This window comes from Urocitellus parryii, chromosome 6 (genome assembly GCF_045843805.1).
Source record: "Urocitellus parryii isolate mUroPar1 chromosome 6, mUroPar1.hap1, whole genome shotgun sequence".
Lineage (NCBI taxonomy): Eukaryota > Metazoa > Chordata > Mammalia > Rodentia > Sciuridae > Urocitellus > Urocitellus parryii.
Window position 1 is genome coordinate 28183714 of NC_135536.1, and position 23388 is coordinate 28207101.

The following is a 23388-nucleotide window of genomic DNA, read 5'->3' on the forward strand; positions in this document are numbered from 1 at the left end:
AAGTAATAAGGGCTAGGATTTAGGTATCAGCAGTGGGACTAAGAGGAAAAGATGGGAAAAAACTGAAAAGGAAGAATCATCAGTTCTTGATAAAAGGGTGGAATATAGAAAGCTTGAGAGGGCTGTTTAAAGATAATCAAAATGAGTTACATTATAGGAAAGTTGTGCCACTAAAGAAACAGGAGATCAACAAGAGACTCCACTTAATTTCTCTGTGTATATGTGTAGAAGCAGAGGGTGGGGGGCGTGTTTAGAGGTACCAGTTTGAATTGTCTCTTGTTTTGAGGTATTATATCGGGGGAGATACACACAATTTAAGTGTTTTTAAGAGGAAAACTTAATAGAAATATCAAGATTACATGCTTTGGGCTGGGGGTGTGGCTCAAGCAGTAGCGTGCTCGCCTGGCATGCGTGCGGCCTGGGTTCGATTCTCAGCACCACATACAAACAAAGATGTTGTGTCCGCCAATAACTAAAAATTAAATATTAAAAATTCTCTCTCTCTCTTTCTCTCTTTCCCTCTCTCACTCTCTCTTTAAAAAAAAAAAAAGAAATGTAAAAAAAAAAAAAAAAAAGATTACATGCTTAGAGTTAGATAGCGCTCATCTCATCCTAGAATCCAAGGAAACTCCTGGAGAAAAGTTTAATTTGTAGTCACAAAAGTGTAAGAAGATGCTGGGCATGGTGGTGCACGCCTGTAATCCCAGTGGTTTGGGAGGCTGAGATAGGAGGATCACTAGTTCAAAGCCAGCCTCAGTAAAAAGTGAGGTGCTAAGCAACTCCGTGAAACCCTGTCTCTAAAGTATAAAAAAAAGGCTGGGGATGTAGCTTAGAAAAAGGTAAGAAAAGGCTTTGTGACTTGTGAAAAAGGAGGCCTCAATAGCAACAGCTTTCTTTGTGCAGTGATTATTGTAGTTAAGTCATGCCTAAAACAATGGAGAATGAAAACATGCACTGCCTGACTCATTGGTAACAACTGGATGGGTTTCATTGTACAGAGGGTCCTTTTGGACACTTGACTAATGTTGTTTTGATTAAAATGGAATAAAATACAGAAAGAAGCAATCTACTTATAGGAGAGACTTTTATATTTGTTGATAACTAGAATGCATCAATTCTAATTCCTTTATTGAGAGATAAGGCATTTGATCTAAGGGTTAGAGGAACCTTAAAGAATATTTTATTCAACTACCCTTCTGATCTATGAATCCACTCTGGACATTGTGGTCAATTTTGGATGAGCCCAAGGCAAGGAGCCTCTTTACCCACCAGTGTGAGACAACTCATATTACTGGAAATTGTTCCTGCTCAGTTTCTTCGCTCATAGGCTTGATAACAATTCCTTGGCAATGATCAAATAAAAGTCAATTTTTAATAAATCTTTTTATTTGTTTTATTGTCTTTTTGAAAATAATTGTAATAAAAATCTTCCAATAATTTTCAAATCTGGCCACTTGTCAGTATTGTACCTTTCTAACAAATACCTCTTCAGTATCTAAGTATTAATGCTACCATTTTATGATTGGAAAATTTTTTCTGTATGTAGCATAAAATAAGTTACTATTTTGTTAAATATTTTCATTCTGTATCTCATTGTTCAGTATTTAACTTCAGTTATATTTTTTCAATTATTAACTGTACCTATCTTCCTAAGAATTACAATGATTTGTTTATTTTCTTCCAACTCTTTCCTAAATATATCTGACTTTTATTTGAAGTATTTAAATTCAGTTTCACTACCAGATGGGGTGGCACATGCCTATAATCCCAGCAGCTCAGGAGACTGAGGTAAGAGGATTGCAAGTTTGAGGCCAGTATCAGCAATTTAGCAAGACCTTATCTCTGGATAAAAAGTAAAAAGGGGTAGGGGATGTAGCTCAGTGGTCGTGCCCCAAAGTTCAATGCCCAGTATCAATAAACTGATTAATTAATTAATTTGGTTTCACTTAAGAAATAAACAGGACATTGTGTAAGTTTTAGTTTTTCTGGCTTAGTGTTTTCCTTAAGTAAAATATTGGCACTACTATAGAAAACAGAAAATTTAAAGTGGTAGGGTATGATATTTTAAGAAAGTTAAAAAATCAATATTATTTTTTAAATTTTTACTTTTTTCCTTTTTTGCTGTATGGGGGATTGAATTCAGGGACTCACACATTCCAGGCAAACACTCTACCACTGAGCTATATTTCAGCCTTTTTTTTTTTTTCTTCTTTTTTTAATACTGGGGGTGCTTAGCCACTGAGCTAAGCACCCCCCCCCTTTTTTTTAAATTTTGAAACAGGGCCTTGCTAAATTGTTGAAGCTGACCATCAACTTGCTATCCTCTCACCTCAGTCTCCGTAGTCACTAGGATTACATAGCCTTTTTTAAAAAAACAAACAAACAAACAAAAAAAAAACAAACAAAAAAACCCATGGTCTTACTATGTTGCCTAGACTAGCCTCATTTGCAATCTATCTGCCTCAGCCTCCTGAGTAGCACTTGCACACCTGGTGAATATATTTCATTTTCTAAAACTTGGGGGTGTAGTTCAGAGGTAAAGCACTTGCCTAGCATCAGTGAGGCACCCTTGGTTTGATCCCCAGCACTGCAAAAAAAAAAAAAAAAATCAACATCATTGGTGCCTGGCCTGGTGATACAACATACCAATAGTTCTAGCTACTTGAGGGCACATTGGGCAACATAGTAAGCTGTCTCTCAAAAACAAAAAGGGGGTTTAAAAAAAGTTAATATTACAATGTCATGTAGTTTTTAATCTAGAAGTATGTCAGTTGATAGAAAGTATAGTATTGTAAGGGTCCGGTGGAGCGTCGGAGAAAGAGACCACACAAGAGACTGGCTCCATGCAATTGGCAAAAGGGGATTTATTGGGGATCCATTCCAGTGCGCCGGGGCTCCGTGCTCACTCAAGAAGGGAGAGCAGCCCAGAGCCCAGAGCAGAGGTCAAGCAGAGCTTAAATACACTTTCTGGAGAGGGCGGTGGGCTTTGCATACATCAGAACAAATCATCATGAGGCTCGGGAAAATTGAACAACAACTCTGAGACATGATTAGCACATTCATTGGCGGGAACAGGTTGGGCGGGGGTGATTGGTCATTACATATTCAAACTGATTGGTTCGGACCCTGTGACAAACTGCACAGGGCCCTAGGCTAAATGGCCAGTAGGGCCTTGTCTTAACTATCTCAGGAATTTCAGGTTCTGGGTGTAACAGAGGAACTTAATAATACCTAATCTTTTACATTCAAGCTTTCCAGCTTAGAAACTTTACCCTTTCGGTATGTATATAGATATATTGTATATAAGGGTCACATATGCATAACATTTAAGTAAAAAATAGTATATACCACATAACCTAGGTATGTAGGTAGACATTACCATCTCAGTTTGTGTAAGTACATTCTCATGTTTATACAATATGAACTCTCTTACTGACACATTTCTCAGAATGTATCCCCATCATTAATCAATGCATGAATGTACTGAAAAAAAAAAATGAACACAAAATATTTTCAAAATACTGGTTTGTTTGTTTATTTGTATTTTTGTTTGTTTGTTTGTTTTTGAGACAGAGTCTTGCTATGTTCCCTAGGCTGCCTCAGATACCTGGGCTCAAGAGATCTTCCTGCCTCAGCCTCCTAAGTATCTGGGACTACAGGTGCATGTCACCATGCCCAGCATTCAAATACTGGTTATAACTTCTAGCCTCTAAGTTGGCTCTTAACAATCCTCACCTTCTAATACTCATGTATTTGTGTAGTCCCCTTGCACATTTTATCAAATTTGGTCTGTATGACCATTAGAATATAAGGAAGTGATAGCGCATGACTCATAGGGCTAGTTCTTCTTGGATTGCCCATTCTGAAGGAAGCCAGCCACCATGTTGTGAAGACATTCAAGCAACCCAATGGAGAATCCATGTGGGAAGCATCTGAGGCTTCCTGCCAACAGCCAGCACCAACTTGCTAACCGTTGAGTGAGCCATCTTGGAGGTGGTTGCTCCAATCCCAGTGAAGCCTTCAGACAACTGTAGCTTGAGCCTACATCTTGACTACAATCTCACGAGAGACCTTGAGCCAAAAGTATCAAATTAAGCCTCTCCCAAATTCCCAAACCACTTAAACTGAGATAATAAATGCTTATGATTGTTTTAAGTTACTAAGTTTTGGGATTATTTGTTATGTAGCAATAGGTAACTATGCATAGCATTCTAAAATATTTTTAGGTGAGAATTTGGACAATGTAAACAATACTTAATATCTTCTAGGGTTTTTTGGGGGGTGGGTAGGGGGTTCTTGGGATTGACCCAGGGATGCTTTACCACTGAGCTACATCCCCAGTCTTTTTTTTGTTTGTTTTGAGACCTGGTCTCACTAAGTTGCTGAATGTAGCCTTGAATTTGAGATCCTCCTGTCTCAGCCTTCTGAGTCTCTGAGACTACAAGCATGCGTCACTACACCTGGCTTTAGGGCTTTACTTACTTATTTATTTATTTTAGTTTATCACAATTTTGATAATTTGAAGGTGAGTTAACTAATTAATTAATATTGGTACTGGGGATTCAGCCCAGGTGCACTTAACCACTGAGCCAGATCCCCAGAATTTTTTATTTTGAGACAGGATCTTGCTATGTTGCTAAGGCTAGCTTTGAACTCATGATTCTCCTGCCTTGGCCTCCCAAATTAATGAGATTATTATAGGTGTGTGCCACCATGCCTGCATGTTAGGACATTTGCAGTTAATTCCTGTTGTGAGTTCCTACTGGACATCGCCTTGGAAATTGATTTTGTGCTTGGGTTATATCAGTAAATAAAGATTTTTGCTCCTGAGGAGCTTATATTTTCTCAAGAACACAGACAATAAGTAAACTCTCTGGTATGTTAGAATATGATAAGTGATGTAGAATAAAAGTGGATTAGAGTAAGGGGAATTAAGAAAACAGGAGGAGGTAGTGGACACAAGAGGGTGGCAGGTTACAGTATTAAAGATAGCCCTAGGAAAGCAGATAATACATATTTATAGCCAGGCACAGTAGCACAAACCTGTAATCCTAGAGACTTGGGAGTCTAAGTCAAGAGGATCTAAGTTTGAGGCCAGCTTCAGCAATTTAGTGAGGCCCTAATCAACTTTTAACAAGATCCTATCTCAAAATAATAATTTAAAAAAAAGGCTGGGGATGTGGTTCAGTGATAAAGCATTCAGTCCCCAGTACCAAAAAAAAAAAAAAAAAAAGATAGGCCTCAATAAGAAGAGCAGCATCAATCCCCACCCTCTACTAAAAAGAAAGAAAGAAAGAAAAAAGGCAAGATGATCCAGTAAGGCCATGTTAGTAACTTTCATGAAAGATGGTGGCTTGGGGAGCTGGGGTTGTGGCTCAGTGGTAGAGTGCTTGCCTCACACGTGCGAGACCCTGGGTTCTATCCTCAGCACCACATAAAAAATAAATAAATGAAGATGGTGGCTTAGGGTTAAGCTGGTAGCAATGAAAGTGGTCAGAAATGGTGTATTCTGTATTTTTTCAGCAGCAAAATAAGCTCTTCAAGAGCTCTTGATTATGTATAACAAAATGATACTACTGTAAGACTTTCACATCCTGCTGTAAGTCTAAAGTTCTTGCCTTTTATCTCAACTTTCTTCTCTATGTTCTTTCTACTTCTGTATCTGTTTTTTCTGGGTGGTGTAGTCATTATGACTGTGAGTCTGGAATTAAGCCATCTGGGTTTGATTTCTGACTTTTCATTAACTATTGTGTGGTCTTAACCCTTTATGTCCTATCATCCTATGCAAAATTAAAAACTTCCGACTAATTAAGGGTTAATTAGTTTCTCTAAGCCTCAGTTTTCTAATTTTAGAATTGGGATGTTAATAAAATCACCTACTCAAAGAGTGATATTGAGATTAAATTAGGTAATCCATGAAAAATACTTAACATAAAGCATGGCATGTATGATTAAGGTCTCATAAATATTAGCTACTATTATTATCTCAGATTGTGTTCTTGTGGCCACAATCTTTCCTCTGCATTAAATGCTAACCTTTCTTAATATACCGTCTTCCATTATAATCTTTTACTTTCTATTTTTGTTTCCTAAATATATACAATAAGAATTCTTTTTTAAATATTGCTTTTTGTAGTTGTAGATGGACAGCATGCCTTATTTTATTTGCTTATTTTTGTATGCAGTGCTAAGAAGCAAACCCAGTGCCTCACACATGTTAGGCAAGTGCTCTGCCACAGAGCCGTAGCCCCAGCCCACAATAACAATTCTTAAAATGAAGTTTTAAAACCAAACTATCCATAATTTCACTACTATATGCTTTCATCTTTTATAATCCCTCTGGTCTTTGTCCATATGTATTTATGTAGTTACTTTTACTCATTTTTCATGATCAATTCAAATGTCATCTCATGATGCCTTTCCAAATCCTCTCGGTAGTTAGCCCTTCTATGCTTTGGACTCCTTTACTGTTTTTAAACAAAGACACTGTTATTTATATATGTCTGTCACCTTGTCAAACTCAGAGCATCTTAAATAAAAAGTCCTGTTTTATTTACCTTCCATTCTCTTGACACCTAGCATTTGGTGAGCATCAGCAAATATTTATAAAATCAAACAACTGAGTGATCCTAACAAGGCTCACCACTTCACTCTTTCTTACATGTAATTGCTAGATTGATATTTGAGACTCTCTTGCTGAAAGTTTTCAGTGATTCCTATTACCCGCAGAATAGTCTAGACTCCTTAGCTTGGTAATTGGTACACTCAACTATCTGACTTCAGTTTCAACTTTATTTCCTACTATAGTTAGTCAAACTGAACTGGACTTGCCAGAGTGCCCTATTCACTTTTCTACATTTATATCTTGATTTATATTATTCCTTATTCCTGACTCCTCTCCTGTCTTAATTCATTTCCCTCCACCCTCCTCAAATGCCACCTCTTTTTTTTTTTTTTTTTTTTTTGGTACAGGGGATTGAATTCAGGAGACTTGGCTACTGAGTCACATCCCTAGCCCTGTGGTATTTCATTTGGAGACAGGGTCTCACTGAGTTGCTTAGCACCTTGCTGTTGCTGAGGCTGACTTTGAACTTATGATCCTCCTGTCTCAGCCTCCCAAGCCGCTGGGATTACAGGTGTGCACCACCATGCCCACTCCCATCTTTGAGGTCTCAGAGCATGGTGCTTCTCATTTGCATTTTACGGAGGACATTTATGGACATGTATTTTTTCCTATTTACTATAGTCTCTTAAAAGATAGTTACAATATTAGACCCACAGCAGTTTTGCTTGGCAAGGCTTTTTGTACAGGGTAGTTTGGCTGTATTCATTCCCATAGTTCAACTTCTGTTTAAAATTTTCATTCTAGTTACATTTTAAACTTACCTATGTTTAATTTTTAACTTTGTTTAAGCCAGCCCTGCTGTGGAGTTCAGAAGAATTGGCAATGGAAGCTTTTATATTTGACTGTTTGCCAACCTTTGATGGACTTCACTGGTCATTTATTCCATTCTATTATTTTCCACTGTTATAAAATACTGTGTCATTTTATTCAAGTCAGTCAACATTGATATTTGCTTATCGAGGGAATAGAAAGATATATAATTAGCAATCACATGTCACCATGGAACTGTACAAGGAAAACCAGTCCACTCGTTTAGAAATCTCAGTGCCTCTAGAGCCAGCCTTCCTCACATTGCCTTCTTTATTCTCTATTTTCCAGTTACATTTGAAGCTCAGAATTCTCCCTGTAGAATTTCCCCACTGGTAGTTTCTACTTCTAATTCAGGATTCTCTTTAAGCCTGGCATCCCTCAAAAAGCCTCCCATTCCTTTCCAACCCCCATCCTTCCCCTTCTAAGCCAAGTTACTTGTCTGTTATATCTATTCCTGAGCACTGTGCTCTTTTTTGTCAGAGAACTTATCCAAGTACATTGTAACTATTGGTTTATTTGTCTACTTTTTTTGGTAAGCTGAAGTCTCCCCAAGAGCCTATCTTGACTCCCTTTTGCATATCTAGACCTAGTGCAATTTCTGTTATATAATTAGATGCATATTAGTTAGCAGCTTTCTAAGTTCATTCCTGGATGGAAACTGGCTAGAAATGCTCTTAGCTTTCTACTGTTCAGCTAACATGAAAACAACACAGAATTCAGTTCTTGAGCAACTTATGCCCTGGAAACAATATTTCTATTAATTGGTATTCAACTGTCATAAAAGTAGATGAACCAGACAATCATGTACCCAGAGAAAAGGTGGAGCAGGGAGAAGTGAAGAGTAAAGATGGGAGTGAGTTAGCAAAATTCCACACAGTTAGTTGTAAACTAGTACAAAGGTGCCTGTGCTTTGTGAAGCTTTCTTGATTCAGAAGATCTCAAATAGGAGCAAAGAGCAAAAGGCAGCCAATAGTGAAAGCAGGAAAGCAGAGATTCACAGCAGGCAGACATAAGCAGGTGAGCACCTGAATGGGGCCCTGTTCTATGGGATTGTGGTCTTTGAGACTTTAGGGGGCATGGAGAAGGGGAAGCCAGAATATAAAGCTCTGGAAAGGCTGAGTAGTGAGGAATAAGTGTTAACTACAGGTATAAAGAAACTGAAAAGACCTTAGAAGGATATAGAGATCGTGAGGGACGAACACTAGCTGGCACTGAAGTTTCAAAGCAAAGAATTGAAGAGGGTATTTTGTTGGGGGTGAATAAAAGTAAGAGATATTGAGAAGACTGGTTCTCAAGTTCAACTTATATATGACTATCTGTATTATCTTGAGTAGTATATAAAATTTAACACATTTGGATAAATTATATCTTTGTGTAGTTGACACATTGGAGAAACAGTCCTTCCTTGATAGCTTGGAATCATGATCTTCCAGAAGGCAGGTGATTAATCTTTTGAAAGAAGTCTGCCATTGTACTAATGTTAAATGGGTGAAGATCCAGTGCCTGAGTTATTGGATCCCTGTTTATCCCTTCAGAGTGTTTATTTAACACCTAGCATATGTTAGCTCTGTCCCAGCACCAGGAACACTCCAGAAACAAAATACAAAAGTTTCTGCAGATGGATAGCTAACTCTGGAGAGTGGAAGTGGGGGAAAGACGGAAATATAAAAATAAACAAGTAGTAAATTACACAGTGTATTGGAATGTGAGAAGTGCTGTGGAGAGAAGCAGGGACAGAAGATAGAAAATGTGTATAGAAAATGTGTGTGTGGGACTGGGGATGTGGCTCAATCGGTAGCACGCTCACCTGGCATGCGTGCAGCCCGGGTTCGATCCTCAGCACCACATTCAAACAAAGACGTTGTGTCCGCCGAGAACTAAAAAATAAATATTAAAATTCTCTCTCTCTCTTAAAAAAAAAAAAAAGAAAGAAAAGAAAATGTGTGTGTGACCAGTGTACTACAGTTTTAGAAAGGGAAAGGGAGGTCTCACCGAAAAGGTGAGGAAAAAAAATAAAAAATAAAGATTTTTTAAAAAATGAAAGAGTGGGCTAGGGATGTGGCTCAAGGGGTAGCGCGCTCGCCTGGCATGCGTGCAGCCCGGGTTCAATCCTCAGTGCCACATACAAAAAAAGATGTTGTGTCCGCTGGAAAAAACTAGAAAATAAATATTGAAGTCTCTCTCTCTCTCTCTCTCTCTCTCTCTCTCTCTCTCCTCTCTCTTAAAAAAAAAGTGAAAGAGCAAGTTGCGCAGACTGGGGTCATGTATAATAAGATGCCCTCCTGTAAATTCAACATTGTAAGTCTTCCTAATACCATTTTAAAAATAGCTAATCTTAAAGAAAAGTGGGGTTATCAGTGGTTAGAAGGTAGGTGCTGAGGTCGGAAAGGGCATTTTACATGTTAATCCTTTGCTTTTTCTAAAATTTGTTTGGCTTTTCTCCAAATACCTGGTATGACTCTGCAGTTTTCATTCCATGAAAACTGATACCTACGATGCTTTTTTTTTTTCTCCTTTAAAAATCTTCTGGAAGAAAAACAAATGTTTGCTTAGTGAAAACAGAAGCTGGAAATATTTTTGAGAATCCACAATATTATGAAATATAAGTGACCTGTGAAGAAGCTGCTGTCACAGAGACAAAAGGGAGCTGGTATCCAGAGTGCCACTCATGCAGGTCCTGAGGGAAGAGGGAGCACATGCTGGACAAAGCTGGTGTCCAGTGTTAAGAATCTAAAGAACTGTTTCTGTTTTCAGCTATGTAGATTGATCTGTGTGACCAGCCCATTTTCTGTAAAAGAAGAATCCTCTGAAGTGAGTGCTTTAAGATGTGAGTATGAATCTGGCCAGGCAGCTGTCCTTTCAATGGTTAATTTCCTGGGATGAAATTTCCTTTGTTAGGAATTTTGAAAGTTTGAACAATTCTTTTGGTTCCTTTCCCTAGCCAGTAGCTCCGATTCTTAACCACAGGATAGAAGTTCAGCCTTGAATAGCGATCAAAGGGACAATTCTAACTGCCTTTGCAGTACTTCAGAAAAATATTTAAATATTTTAAAATTCCAAATGAAATTAACTTTCATCTGCTTCATTTTATGTTATATGTCTCCTGTGGGGAGTGAGGTATTTTACTTAAGCCCTCAATGGTCAATAAACTTAAGAATGAGTAAGAATACTTTATTTAGAGCCAGGTGCAGTGATGCACACCTGTAATCCCAATGGCTTGGGAGGCTGAGACAGGAGAATTGAGAATTCAAAGCCAGCCTCAGCAATGGGGAGGCTGTAAGCAACTTATTGAGATCCTATCTCTAATAAAATACAAAATAGTCAGTGGTTGAGTGCCCCTGAGTTCAATCCCTGGTACCCCCCTCCCCCAAAAAAATAGGGCTAGGGATGTGATTCAGAGGTCAAGTGCCCTGAGTTCAATCCCTGACACGACCTCCCACCACCACCAAAAAAAAAAAAAAAAGGAATTTACTATATTGGCTTTGGTGAAGAATGATGAAAAATAAGCCTCCTTTATGTTTTAAAAATTATTTCCCAACAATAATAACAAGTCCTTTATTTCCTTCCACTTTGTACAACCTCAGTCCTGGAAAAATACTGGGATGTTACATAATATTTAAACAATGTATTGTAATTTTAAAACAAAAAACAAGAGCCAGTTGTGGTGGCACATGCCTATAATCCCAGTATTTGGGGGGCTGAGGTGGGAGGATTGTGATCAAGGCCTGCCATAACAACCTAGTGAGGCTGTCTCAAAAAATTATAAGGGGTGAGGATATGGCTTGGTGGTACAGCATCCCTGAATTTAATCCCCAGTACTACAAAATGAATGAACAAATAAATGAATAAATAAATGGACTATAGATATAACTAAGTGATAGAGCACTTGCCTAATATAGATGAGGCTCTGGGTTTGATCTCAAGTATCACAATAAAACCTTTTTTTAATTAAACATAATTTTAATTTTTCTATATTATGCATAATAAATTATTATACATACAAAGTTAAACTAGTCATTATCTCTTCCTAAGAAGAATATGGTCTAACAGAGACAATCATTATGTTCTTGAACTGGAGAACAATAAGGAAAAACTGACAAAAGAATGGATGTAATTACTTCAGGGCAGAAATGGCATTTGAATTATTATTAAATAGGGATATAATACTATACATTTAACAGCCATGTGATTTTAAACCACTATTAACATTAACAGAAATTTTTAATATACTAAGTTGATGATTTTTTATTCATTATTTTTTTCCCTTGGCAAAATTTATGGACCACCTATAGTATATTAGTCACTCATCTATGTGCTAGAATAAAGCAAGAAACAAAAATAGATAAATTCCCTATACTCATGGATCGCAGTCTGGATACATTTTTTTATTATTATTTCATAAATACTTAAACTATAAAAAGACTTTTGAATTTGATTACAAAAACATTGATCACACCATTCACTTTACAAAACTAAAAAAATTTTATAAATGAAGGAATTAGATGATGTGCATATTAGCACATATGGATTGGAATATGAAGTACTATTTCCAAAAAAGATTTGAGAAACCTCACTTCCCCATCTCTAATAGAGAATTCCCCAAAGAATAAATACTCTTCCAGGTGCCATCAGCATCCATAGATAGCTTAATGGCTTTTTTGTTATTGTTGTTGTTCTTAGATGCACATGACAGAGTATATTTTGACATATTATACGTACATGGAGTACAACTTATTCTAAGTAGGTTCTCCATCTATAACTTATTCTAATTAAGATACACACATATGTGTATATATGTAGGAAAATCAAAATGAGATAATTTGTATGTATTCCAATTACATGTATATGTGCAATACATATATCTAAAAGTATACGTATGTGTATGTGCATATATAGTGTCTCATTTGATTTTCCTAATAACCATGTTAAGGAAGAAAGGGCAGTTAAGATTTTTTTTTTAGTAGATGGATGCAATATTATATTTATTTATTTTTTAAATCTAGTGCTAAGGATTGAAACTAGTGCCTCGCATGTGCTAAGCAAGCACTCTACCACTGAGCCACAACCCCAGCCCCAAGGTACTTTACAATGAGGAAATAGAGTCTCAGAGAGGCTAAATGATTTGCTCAAGATCATGCAACTCAGGCTAGTGGGTATGACTCAGTGGTGAAATGCTGGCCTGGCATGGACAAAGCCCTGGGTTTAACCCCCAGCCCTCCAAAAAAAAAAAAAAAGATCATGCAGCTCCCTGATAGAGAACAAATGCTAGAACTGGAACCTAGGACCTCTGACCTGACAAATAGTACTGTCCACTATTTCCCATGTCCTTTTACTAACTTTCTAGCAGTATTTGTATCCAGCCTCCATTGTATGGAAATCCAAAGTGTGATGAAGACACATTAAAAAATATGGACAATAACTTGCTATAGGATTAGCATTTGGAATTAGGAAAAAAGAAATAGAGAAGATTAAAGACTGATTTATGGTCTGGATATCACTACTGACTTACTTTGTAATTTTCAGCAAGTCATAGAACCTCTTTAATTTGGCCATTTGTCCTAAGTTCTTTTGGCAATAATGTTGCCTGAAACCTGTGAAGCTGTTTTGAAATTCATAGTGGGCTGGGTATAGTGGTATATGCCTGTAATCCCAATCATTTGGGAGACTGAGGCAGAAGAATCACAGGTTTGAGACTAGCCTGGGCAATCTTGCAAGGCCCTGTCTCAAAATAAAAAGGATGGGGATATATGGATATAGCTCAGTTGTAGAGTACTTGCCCAGCATTTGTGAGGCCTTGGGTTGATCCCCCAGTACTGCGCCCCCTCCTAGCAAATATGTATTTGCAAGCCACTAGCAATATTATTGATTATAATTAATAGCTCAGTGACATAATCCTATTTTTTTAATGGTACTGGGCATTGAACCCAGTGGTGTTTTACCACTGAGCTACATTCTTAACGTTTTAAAAATTTTTATTTGAAAAAGTCTTACTAAATTGTCTAGGTTGGCCTTGAACTTGCAATCCTGTCTCAACCTCAGTCTCAGTACTTGCTGGGATTACAAGTGTTCTCTATCAGGCCCAAAAGTGCCTTTTTTAAGGCTATGAATACCCCCCAACACCATTGGCCCTTTTTAGGTAGATCAACCAAAGTAGGTAAGTTTCTTTTGATTGATGTTTATATTCTTTGTAACTTTATTTCAGAGATTGAATTAAGCTTATCTATCAGTCAAAAAGAGGAAAGGGAGGAAAAGAAAGAAGGAGGGAGAGAGGAATGTTAGTTTGTGATCTAAAGGCAAAATGGTCAAAACACAAAAAAAGAAAATTAGACTCACCCGTAGGAGCAAGAGGGCACAAAGAACATTTGAGCACGTGAGAACCACTCTGTAATTAAAAGCAAAGCTTAGGAAAATGTATTTTAAACCCCAGTTTCCTTTTGGAACAAGATACCCTTTAGAAAAAGTGCTAAGAGCCTGTATTACCCTGGTTTAGCTTGTTGTACTTGTTTCTTAGAAATAGAGAAGGAACACCTTGGGGACAAGGGCAGGATTTCTATTATGGTGTTTCTTCTCTTACAGGTTAACCAAAAAAACCAATTGAACTAACCTTGTGAATCTTTGTCCTATAAGCCACTACAGGATTGTAAGCAGCACTCCTTCCACAATCAAACTTCAGGTCACCACACCTTGGATAGAGTATGGCCACTTCCTGGGGCACAGTCTTTTTCATGCTGGTGGCATCCTGTGTTTGTAGCACTATCTTCCATAGAGATCAGCAGACTTGGTTTGAGGGTGTCTTCCTGTCTTCCATGTGTCCGATAAATGTCAGTGCCAGCACCTTGTATGGAATTATGTTTGATGCAGGAAGCACTGGAACTCGGATTCATGTTTATACCTTTGTGCAGAAAATACCAGGTAAGTGCAACTGGGACCCTCACCAATCTATGAATCCACCCTTTAGCACCTCTTCCAGAAACAAATGTGCTGAGAGTGTGTGGTGTGAATAGTCAGTGTCTTTCTTCAGAGAACACTTTGGACTTTAACTGAACATTTTTATTCAATGTGAAATTAAGAGACCTGGGCTGCCTGAACTCTGAAACCCATATGTCCAAGAAATACAGCTATAATTTGTCCTTTCTTTTATGCAAAGTTGATTAATACTCTAGGATTCTAGAATAGTGAGAATATTGGGAGTGATCTTGGGGAGAGAATCACATGAGTTTTATTATCCTTGTATTCATCCTTGAAGATGGGGCTGAGGGGACCCTGAAAATTAACTTTTTCTGAATTGTTAGTTTTTTTTTTTTTTTTGTGGTGGTGCTGGTAATTGAACCCAGCAGGGCCTTGTGCATGGAGGCAAGCACTCTACCAACTGAGGTATCCCCAGCCCTGAATTGTTTTATTATTATTATCCTGAAGAGCCTGGTGAAAGGGGCTGGGTTTGTGGTTCAGTGGTAGAACACTTGCCTAGTGTGTATGAGGCACCGGTTTGATCCTCAGCATCCATAAAAAAATAAGTAAAATAAAGTTATATTAGGTCATGGGCTAGCAAGTGTCTTCTGACTCCAACTCGTGAGTTCCCCCCAAAAAGAGCCTGGTAAAAGGAATAGGAGCTAGATATCAACCAGAGAAATGACAGACTCTGAAGGGTTGTCTGATGCCTTCTGTTTCCCATTTCAAAAACTTCTGAAAGACATTCCTCACAAGTGGTATCATTTGGGATAGTCTAGGGAAAGAGTAGGTAAATCTACTCTTACATGACAACTTACAGAGCCTTGTAGCTAAAGAACTTAACTTTTGGTAATCACCTCTTCTGTTTTGTTCTGTGGACAAAACAGGACAGCTTCCAGTTCTGGAAGGGGAAATCTTTGATTCTGTGAAGCCAGGACTTTCTGCTTTTGTAGATCAACCTAAGCAGGTAAGTTTCTTATGATTGATATTTATATTCTCAATGCCTGGATAACTTTACCACATCACTGCTGTTAAATATCTCGTGTTATTTGTTAATGATATTGAGGTCATGTGTGAAATCAATTTCTCTCCTTAGTAAGTCTCCTGGATAACAGTAATTGTATACTCCAGGCTCACCAGGGCTGGGTGGAAGGAGGCTAGAAAATAAGTTGTGCTTGTTCAGGATAGATGACAAAGTACAGGATAGATTGTACTTTTTGTATTTACTATTTAAGGTTTTGAGTTGAAGCCATTAACTGAAAAATTATTTAATGTCAGTGAAGAAGATACGCATGAAGTTCTCTAGGGTATGAGGCATAAACATGGCAATTGAAGGATGGAGACCCAGTGAATTCTATTTCAGAGGGCTCTGATATAGGATGGAACCATGCTTGTACCTGAGAATTAATCAACCACCCTTGATGACTAAAATCTTTGGTAGTAGAGGATAGTTTATGGTGACTAGTAGCTGTATTTCATATTTGAGCACCCCAATATACTATACCCAGTATGTCTGAGGCCACACTGATATAACAGAATAAGGTAGAAAGTTGAACTTGGTATTAGAGGTAAAGATATTTATTGTCCAGGGTCATGGAATAATCATTAACCAAGGGAAAACCTGATGAAAAAATGGTTTGCGCTTGAAGAATGGACAGGATGTATTTTCTCAGTTCAGTAGCACATGAAACTGCAAATGTACTAGAAAATTGGGAGCCATTGAAAGCAACTGCATTATCAGAAACTGATTTGATATTTAGAAAAGATAATTGTGTTGTGTTTGCTAGTAAAAATACAGTGTATTACCTGAATAAATTCATACAAGGAAACACTTATCAATCATAGCATGATGACAGCTATAGCTAGTATTTGTATGGCAGCCACACTGACTGTGCCTCATCTAAAGTGCACACCAGTTTAGTGGTGGTGTAAGGTGTATTTCCTATCTTACATCTGAGGAAACCAAACCTCATGAAGGCCAAGTGACCCATATTAGGTCATGGGCTAGCAAGTGTCTTCTGACTCCCAACTCTTGAGTTCCCAATACTATATCTGACTTTCTGGCTTAACCTAATTTTTAAATTTTCATTTTATTTTTGGTGTTGGGGACTGAATCCAGGGGAACTTTACCACAAAGCTATTATCCCCAGTCCTTTTTATTTTTTATCTTGAGCCAGAGTCTCTCTAAGACTTAGTAAGACAGGGTCTCACTAAGTTGCTGGGGCTGGCCTTGAAGTTGCCATTTTCCTGCCTCAGGTTCTTGAGTCACTGGGATTACAGGCATGGGCCACTGCACCCAACCATACTTAAATTTTTTTATCTGAAACAGAAGACGCCTTTTTAAAAAATCTATCTTTCTTTCTTTTTAAAATTTTTTTATTTTCTTTACTCATTTTTAAGACAGGTTCTCTGAAGTTGCCCAGGCTGCCTTGAACTTGTAATTCTCCTGCCTCCTGAGTAGCTGGTATTATAGGCATGAGCCAAACTAAACCTAATTTATTGACACGTAAAATAACAATCCACTAAAATGACCATACTATAGCTGGGTGTGGTAGTGCACACATGTAATACCAACCACTTGGGGAGGCTAAGGCAGGAGGATCATATGTCCGAGGCCAATATGGGTGGTTTAGTGAGACCCAGTCTCAAAATTTAAAAAATTTAAAAGGACTAGGAATGTAGTTCAGTGGTGGAGTACTTGCCTTGAATGTGCAAGGCTGTGGATTCAATTCCTGGTGCTATACAAGCACACTATAAAAGAACACACCATAAAAGAATAATTGTTATTATGACTGTCAAAATAAAATGGATACTCCTTCCAAGTATTCCACTTCTCTGGGTTTCTGTTTCTGCAGTTCAGAGAGGAGCCCTCTGCCACATCCTTCCTAATATTCCCCCAAAGCATGAAGGAGTAGACCAATGCTCTAAATGGACTGTTAATTGGATATATGGGTTGTCTCTTTCAAAGGGTGCTGAGACTGTTGAAGAACTCTTAGAGGTGGCCAAAGACTCAATTCCCCAAAGTCACTGGAAAAGGACCCCAGTGGTCCTGAAGGCAACAGCAGGACTGCGCTTACTGCCAGAACAGAAAGCCCAGGCTCTGCTCTTTGAGGTAATTTTTGAAATCTGCATCTTGGATAATTCTGTGTTTTTCTGTATATGAATATTTTCTTTTTGAGGGCTTAGACCTTTGGAGTGTAACTGCAACTTTTAGTATTCCACCATTGCTAAAGCACTGTGGTGACTCAGCTCTTGTAGCTAGTTATATGCCTTTAAAAATATATTTATTTTTTAGTTATAGGAGAACACGATATCTTTATTTTATTTTTATGTGTTGCTGAGGATCGAACCCAGTGTTTCACGTATGCTAGGTGAGCACTCTACCTCTGAGCCAAAACCCCAGCCACCCCTTCTTTTTTTTTTGGTACAGAAAAGAGCTTTAGCCAGGTGTGGTGGTATATGCCTATAATCCTGCAGCTCAGGATGCTGAGGCAGGAGGATCTTGAGTTCAAAGCCAGCCTCAGTAACTGAGTGAGTCCTTAGTAACTTAATGAGACGCTATCTAAAGTAAAAGAAATTTAAAAGTCTAATGATGTGGCTCAATGATTAAGTGCCTCTGGGTTCTGGGTTCAATCTCTGGTACCAAAAAAAAAAAGAAAAAAGAAATAAACGAAGGGAAGGAAGGAAGTTAGTTTATTAAGTTCATGGTTCTAAAAGCTTGGCATCTAGTAGGGACTTTCCTGCTGGATCAGGACATGGTGGAGGGCATCAGATGGGGAGACAAGCTTCAGCTACATACATTTGTAACTACAACTTTTGAATTTATGGAGCTTCTTCTGAAAAATGAATACTACCTCCTGTCTATGATAATTGTTCTAAATTTTTAAAAGCAGGATCATGGAAATGGTCTTTAATCAACTTTATTGAGATAAATTTATTTTTTTATTTTTTTAATTATTATTTTATTTTTTTAAATTGGTTGTTCAAAACATTACAAAGCTCTTGACATATCATATTTCATACATTTGATTCAAGTGGGTTATGAACTCCCATTTTTATTCCATATACAGATTGCAGAATCACATCGGTTACACATCCACGTTTTTACATATTGCCATACTAGTGACTGTTGTGTTCTGCTATCTTTCCTATCCTCTACTATCCCCCCTCGCCTCCCATCTTCTCTCTCTACCTCATCTACTGTAATTCATTTCTCTCCCTTGATTTTTTTTCCCTTTCCCCTCACATCCTCTTATATGTAATTTTGTATAACAGTGAGGGTCTCCTTCCATTTCCATGCAATTTCCCTTCTCTCTCCCTTTGAGATAAATTTATGGGAGTATTTGAACATATATATTTATGTAAACAAATGAATATATTCATTTTTGGCATACATTTAAATGAGTTTTGACAAATATTGCAATTTTCTTGTGATCCTTTAGTCAGTTTCCCCTGCCCCTAAAACCAAGCAACCACTGAACCACTGATGTGTTCATCACTTCATATAAATTTTGCTTATATTTCATATAAATGGAATAATAGTGTTTAAATTCTTTTTTTGTATATCTGGCTTTTTTTTAAATCAAGATAAAGTTTTTAGAAGAATCATGGAATTTTAAAGTTTGAAAGATTTCAATTTACCTATTTATTTATTTATTGGCAGTGCCAGGGATGGAACCTAGGGCCTCACACATGCTAAGCAAGCACTCTACCACAAAGCCACATCCCCACCCCAATTTGAAAGATTTTTCACCAGGTGTGGTATCACATGCCTGTAATCCCAGTGACTTGGGAGGTTGAAGCAGGAGAATTGCAAGTTCAAGTTCAGCTTCAGCAAGTAAGCAGCTTAGTAAGACCAAGTATCTCAAAATAAAAAATAAAAAGGACTGGGGATATGGGTTAGTGATAAAGCACCCCTGGCTTCAATTCCTGGTGGGTGGAAGGAAGGAAGGAAGGAAGGGAGGGAGGGAGGAAGGGAGGAAGGCAAGTAGGCTGGCTTCAAAAAGCATTGTTTCAGATAAAAAAATTAAGTATGGTTGGGTGTAGTGGCCCATGCCTGTAATCCCAGTGTCTGGGGCAGGAGAATGGCAACTTCAAGGCCAGCCCCAGCAACAACTTAGAGAGACTCTGTCTCAAAATAAGAAATAAAAAGTACTGGGGATAGTTGCTTAGTGGTAAAGTGCCCCTGGGTTCAGTCCCCAACACCAAAAACAAACAAAAACAAAAAAGAAAAACTGGAATTTTGTTAAACTCAATATTTTAAATTTTATTGTACGGTTGTACAATAAACATAATATTTAAATTTCATGTTGTAAAGAATATTTATAAAAATATGAGAAGTAAAGACTATTTGTAGGCAGAATCCCATAAAAATCACAGCAACAAAAGATTTTGTATTAGAATTGTGCTCATTCTTCTAAGTCCTTTGACTATCAGCACAGAGGGCTTAAGTTCCTTATCCAAGTACAAGCAGCCTAGCATGTCTGTGAGAATCTGAATCCCAATTCTTTATTTATTCATTCATTCAGTTTATGAGGGCTAAGTGCAGACTAGGTGTTGATAAAGTTACTGGGGATAGGAGCAGCAGGAAACAAAAAAGACAATCAGTCCCTGTCCTCATGGAGCTCATTCACATTCTAGTTTCAGGGAAACAAAATAAAATAACGTTGTTCAAAGTATTTCATATAACTGTAGTTGCTACAAGAAAAATAAAGCAGGGTAAGGTGGGTAGGGAATGCTGGTGGTAGGGGGAGGTGCTATTTTAATTAGAGCAGGCAGAAGAGACCTCTCTGGTAAGATTCATTTGATCAGAGGCCTGAGGGGAATAGAGAAACAGCTATACAAAACATTTGTGGGACTATTTCAGGCTCAAAAGAAGAGCAGCTGCAAAAAGGCTAAGGCAGGAACGTACTGGCCATGTTCAGGAACAGTATCCAGGAGGTGAGCGAGGCTGGAGGGAACTGAGTGATGAGAGCCAAGCAGAAGTGAGATCAGAGGTGGGGGAGTTTGTCATAGTGCTCTCAAAGGCCAATATAAAGAGTTTGACTTTTTTCCTAAAAAGAAGGAAGCCATCAGAAGGTTTAGGAAAACCTGTTCTGATATCCAATATTAAAAGCATCATTCTGGCTGCTATGTTGAGAATACTGTGGTGCAGAGGAGAGGAGTGAAATCAAGAGCAGGAAGTCTCTTTCTGTATTTATTCCTATTTGCTTATCTATCTTCTCCTTAAAAGTTTACTTACAGGTCACTTAACTGGCTTTTCCTGGTTGAAACAGGATCCAGAGGTCACTACTTGATGTGTTTCATCCCATTAGAAGTGAGAACTGCAAACAGATTAGAATTCTTCTTATTTCTGTTTGGAAAATCTTTTCCCCCCCATAAGAATCATAAAAATAAGCCATAATCCACATATCATTAGCCTGTATTTGTGGAGAATCAAGAGCACTGTGCCAGATCTTCATTTTCATTTTCTAAAATAGGATTCCATAAGTCTAGGTCTGAGGTCCCCCTAAGACTCTAAAGGGTCTAACCATGTGCCAGAATCCAACAGAGATGGCAGAATGCTCAGTCCTTAGACAGGAACTCCTTTTCTGTGCGAGATCCATCAGCTCATCTAAGAATGAACTGGGAAAAGCTCCTCCCAGATTCTAGTGAGTGTCCAGGTAGAATCTAACCACGGGTTTTTTTTTTTTTTTCTTTTTCTTTTTTTGGTACTGGGGATTAAACTCAGCTTAACTACTGAGCCATATCCCCAGCCCTAATTTGTATTTTGTTAGAGACAGGGTCTCACTGAGTTGCTTAGGGCTTCACTAAGTTGCTGAGCTGACTTTGAACTCATGATCCTTTTGCCTCAGCCTCCCGAGCCGCTGCGTTTACAGGCGTGTGCCACTGTGCCCGGCTTAACTACAGGGTTTTTTGTTTTTTTTTTTTTTTCCCCATGTCTTTATTTATTTATGAAGGTGCTGAGGATCGAACCCAGTGCTTCACACATGCGAGGCAGGCACTCTACCACTGAGCCTCAGCCCCAGCCCTTAACCATAGGTTTTTAACAGAATTACAGGATCCTGATTGAGTTGTCAGGATCAGATATATTTCCTTCTCTCAGTTCAGTTCATCCAAAAATTTAGATGGTTTGTTTGAAATTATCTTTAAAGTCAGAAATCCCTGTGTTTGTTTTTGCAGGAAGTGGGTCATGGCTTGTCAAGTTCCTTTTCTGGTTTCTTTCATCTAGGAAAAATAAGCCTTACAGAACACAGCCCCAAAAAATGTGGAAATCTGTTTTAATGTCTCAGAGAATCCAGATTTTCCTCCTTTTTTCTTAAGGTGGAGGAGATCTTCAAGAAGTCACCTTTCCTGGTCCCAGATGACAGTGTTAGCATCATGGATGGATCCTATGAAGGTAGGAGTGGTGGTAAAAATGTTCTCAGGGGAGAGAGGCGGGGTCAGTGAAAGCTCTGATTCAAGAACTAAGAACAGAGATTGAGCAGTTAGGGAAAAAGAACTAAGTAATCCAAACAAATAAGCAGGGAAGAATGGAAGGACAGGTTTTAAAGGAGGGAACATGTGCTCTCCCACAGAATTTACAGAAAAGAACAAAGGTGGCACCAGGAAAGGGAAAAGAATGCTCTGGAATGTAATCCTTGTATTTCTCTCTTTTAGGCATATTGGCTTGGGTTACTGTGAATTTCCTAACAGGTAAATATATCCTCAAGTATATCTTAAGACTTTAACTGGGGGCCAGGGACATGGCTCAGTGGGAGAGTGCTTACCTAGCACGTACAGGGCTTTGGGTTTGTTTCCCAGCACTGCAAAAAAGAAAAAAAGAAAACAACAACAACAGAAAAAAACCCAAACCAAAAACTTTAACTGGTTTTCATAGGCATGGTCAGGAGAATCAAAATCCCTTTCCCTCTTTCTGTATTGTTCTAAAAAACAAAATAAAACAAAAACAAAAAAAGAGGGTGATTCAGGGAAGACAAAAACTTAATGTTTATAACCAACCTTTAAGGCCTCAGCTGCAACAAAATTTCCTCTTGAGTTGACATTTACCTGCAACTTTTGGGGCCAGGGAGCTTTGGATTATTTATGGAATATTTTCAATATATAACAAGAACAAGAGAGAATTTACAGGCAGACGAGTGTTGTGTTGCCTAAGGTGTGGAGGGTATTCAGAGCTGTTTCTCATTGACAGGTCAGCTACATGGCCACAGCCAGGAGACAGTGGGGACTCTGGACCTGGGTGGGGCCTCCACCCAAATCACATTTCTGCCACAGTTTGAGGTGAGTCATTTGCATGAAGGTCTGGTGAGCAACACACTTGGCAGGCATATCATGGGCCAAGAAACTGGAGCCCAACTTTCAGATAGCAGTTCTGTCATGAACAGACTGAGTAGAGTCAACTCATGACTGGGTGAACTTCCCCTGGCCCTCTCACTGTTCATGAGTCCCTTTGATTCCTCAAACTTTGTGAAATTAGCGCACTGTCTCCATTTCTGATTTTTGCAGGGAGGGACAGGGATGGTGGTAATAAGATCTTCAGATAATTGTAGATCCTGAAAAGTCTTTTTGCTTTTTCTGATTTGCAGAAAACCCTGGAACAAACCCCTAAGGGCTACCTCACTTCCTTTGAGATGTTTAACAGCACTTATAAGCTCTATACACATAGGTGAGGAGGGGGCAGGGAAGATAATCTTTCACGTTGTATGGTTCTCCTAATTTTTCAAAGTATTCTCACATCTGTTATACATCTGATCAGGATTATAAATTTTTTGCCAGTCCCCTAAGACCTACCAATTAAAACCCCAGCCATTTACCAAAACCCAAGGGACCCATGAGGCTTCTCCATTCTTGTCCTCAAAAATATGTGATGTAAAAGTCAAACATTTCTTGCTGAGTGTGGTGGTACACACCTGAATTCCCAGTGATTTGGGAGCTGAGAGGCTGAGGCAGGAGGATTGCAAATTCAAGGCCAACCTTGGTAATTTAGCAAGACCCTAAGCAATTGA

At 38.3% G+C, this 23388-nt stretch overlaps 1 protein-coding gene across 2 annotated transcripts in view; it reads left to right on the forward strand.

The window, feature by feature from the left end:
* The window catches only part of Entpd5 (ectonucleoside triphosphate diphosphohydrolase 5 (inactive)), a 39541-nt gene that overhangs the window by 4311 nt on the left and 11842 nt on the right, over nt 1–23388 (forward strand). Inside the window, exons 3-10 of one of the 2 annotated variants that reach the window (XR_013343703.1) lie at nt 10190–10262; nt 14063–14347; nt 15271–15350; nt 17352–17495; nt 21707–21782; nt 22043–22078; nt 22575–22663; nt 22969–23048. Coding sequence is in view for 1 of the 2 variants with exons in the window: in XM_026402199.2 (XP_026257984.2) it covers nt 14131–14347; nt 15271–15350; nt 17352–17495; nt 21707–21782; nt 22043–22078; nt 22575–22663; nt 22969–23048 (722 nt within the window). In the remaining variant the exon portion in view is untranslated. Of the gene's footprint in view, nt 1–10189; nt 10263–14062; nt 14348–15270; nt 15351–17351; nt 17496–21706; nt 21783–22042; nt 22079–22574; nt 22664–22968; nt 23049–23388 lie in introns of those variants that run through there. The other variant, XM_026402199.2, reaches the window with a different exon arrangement.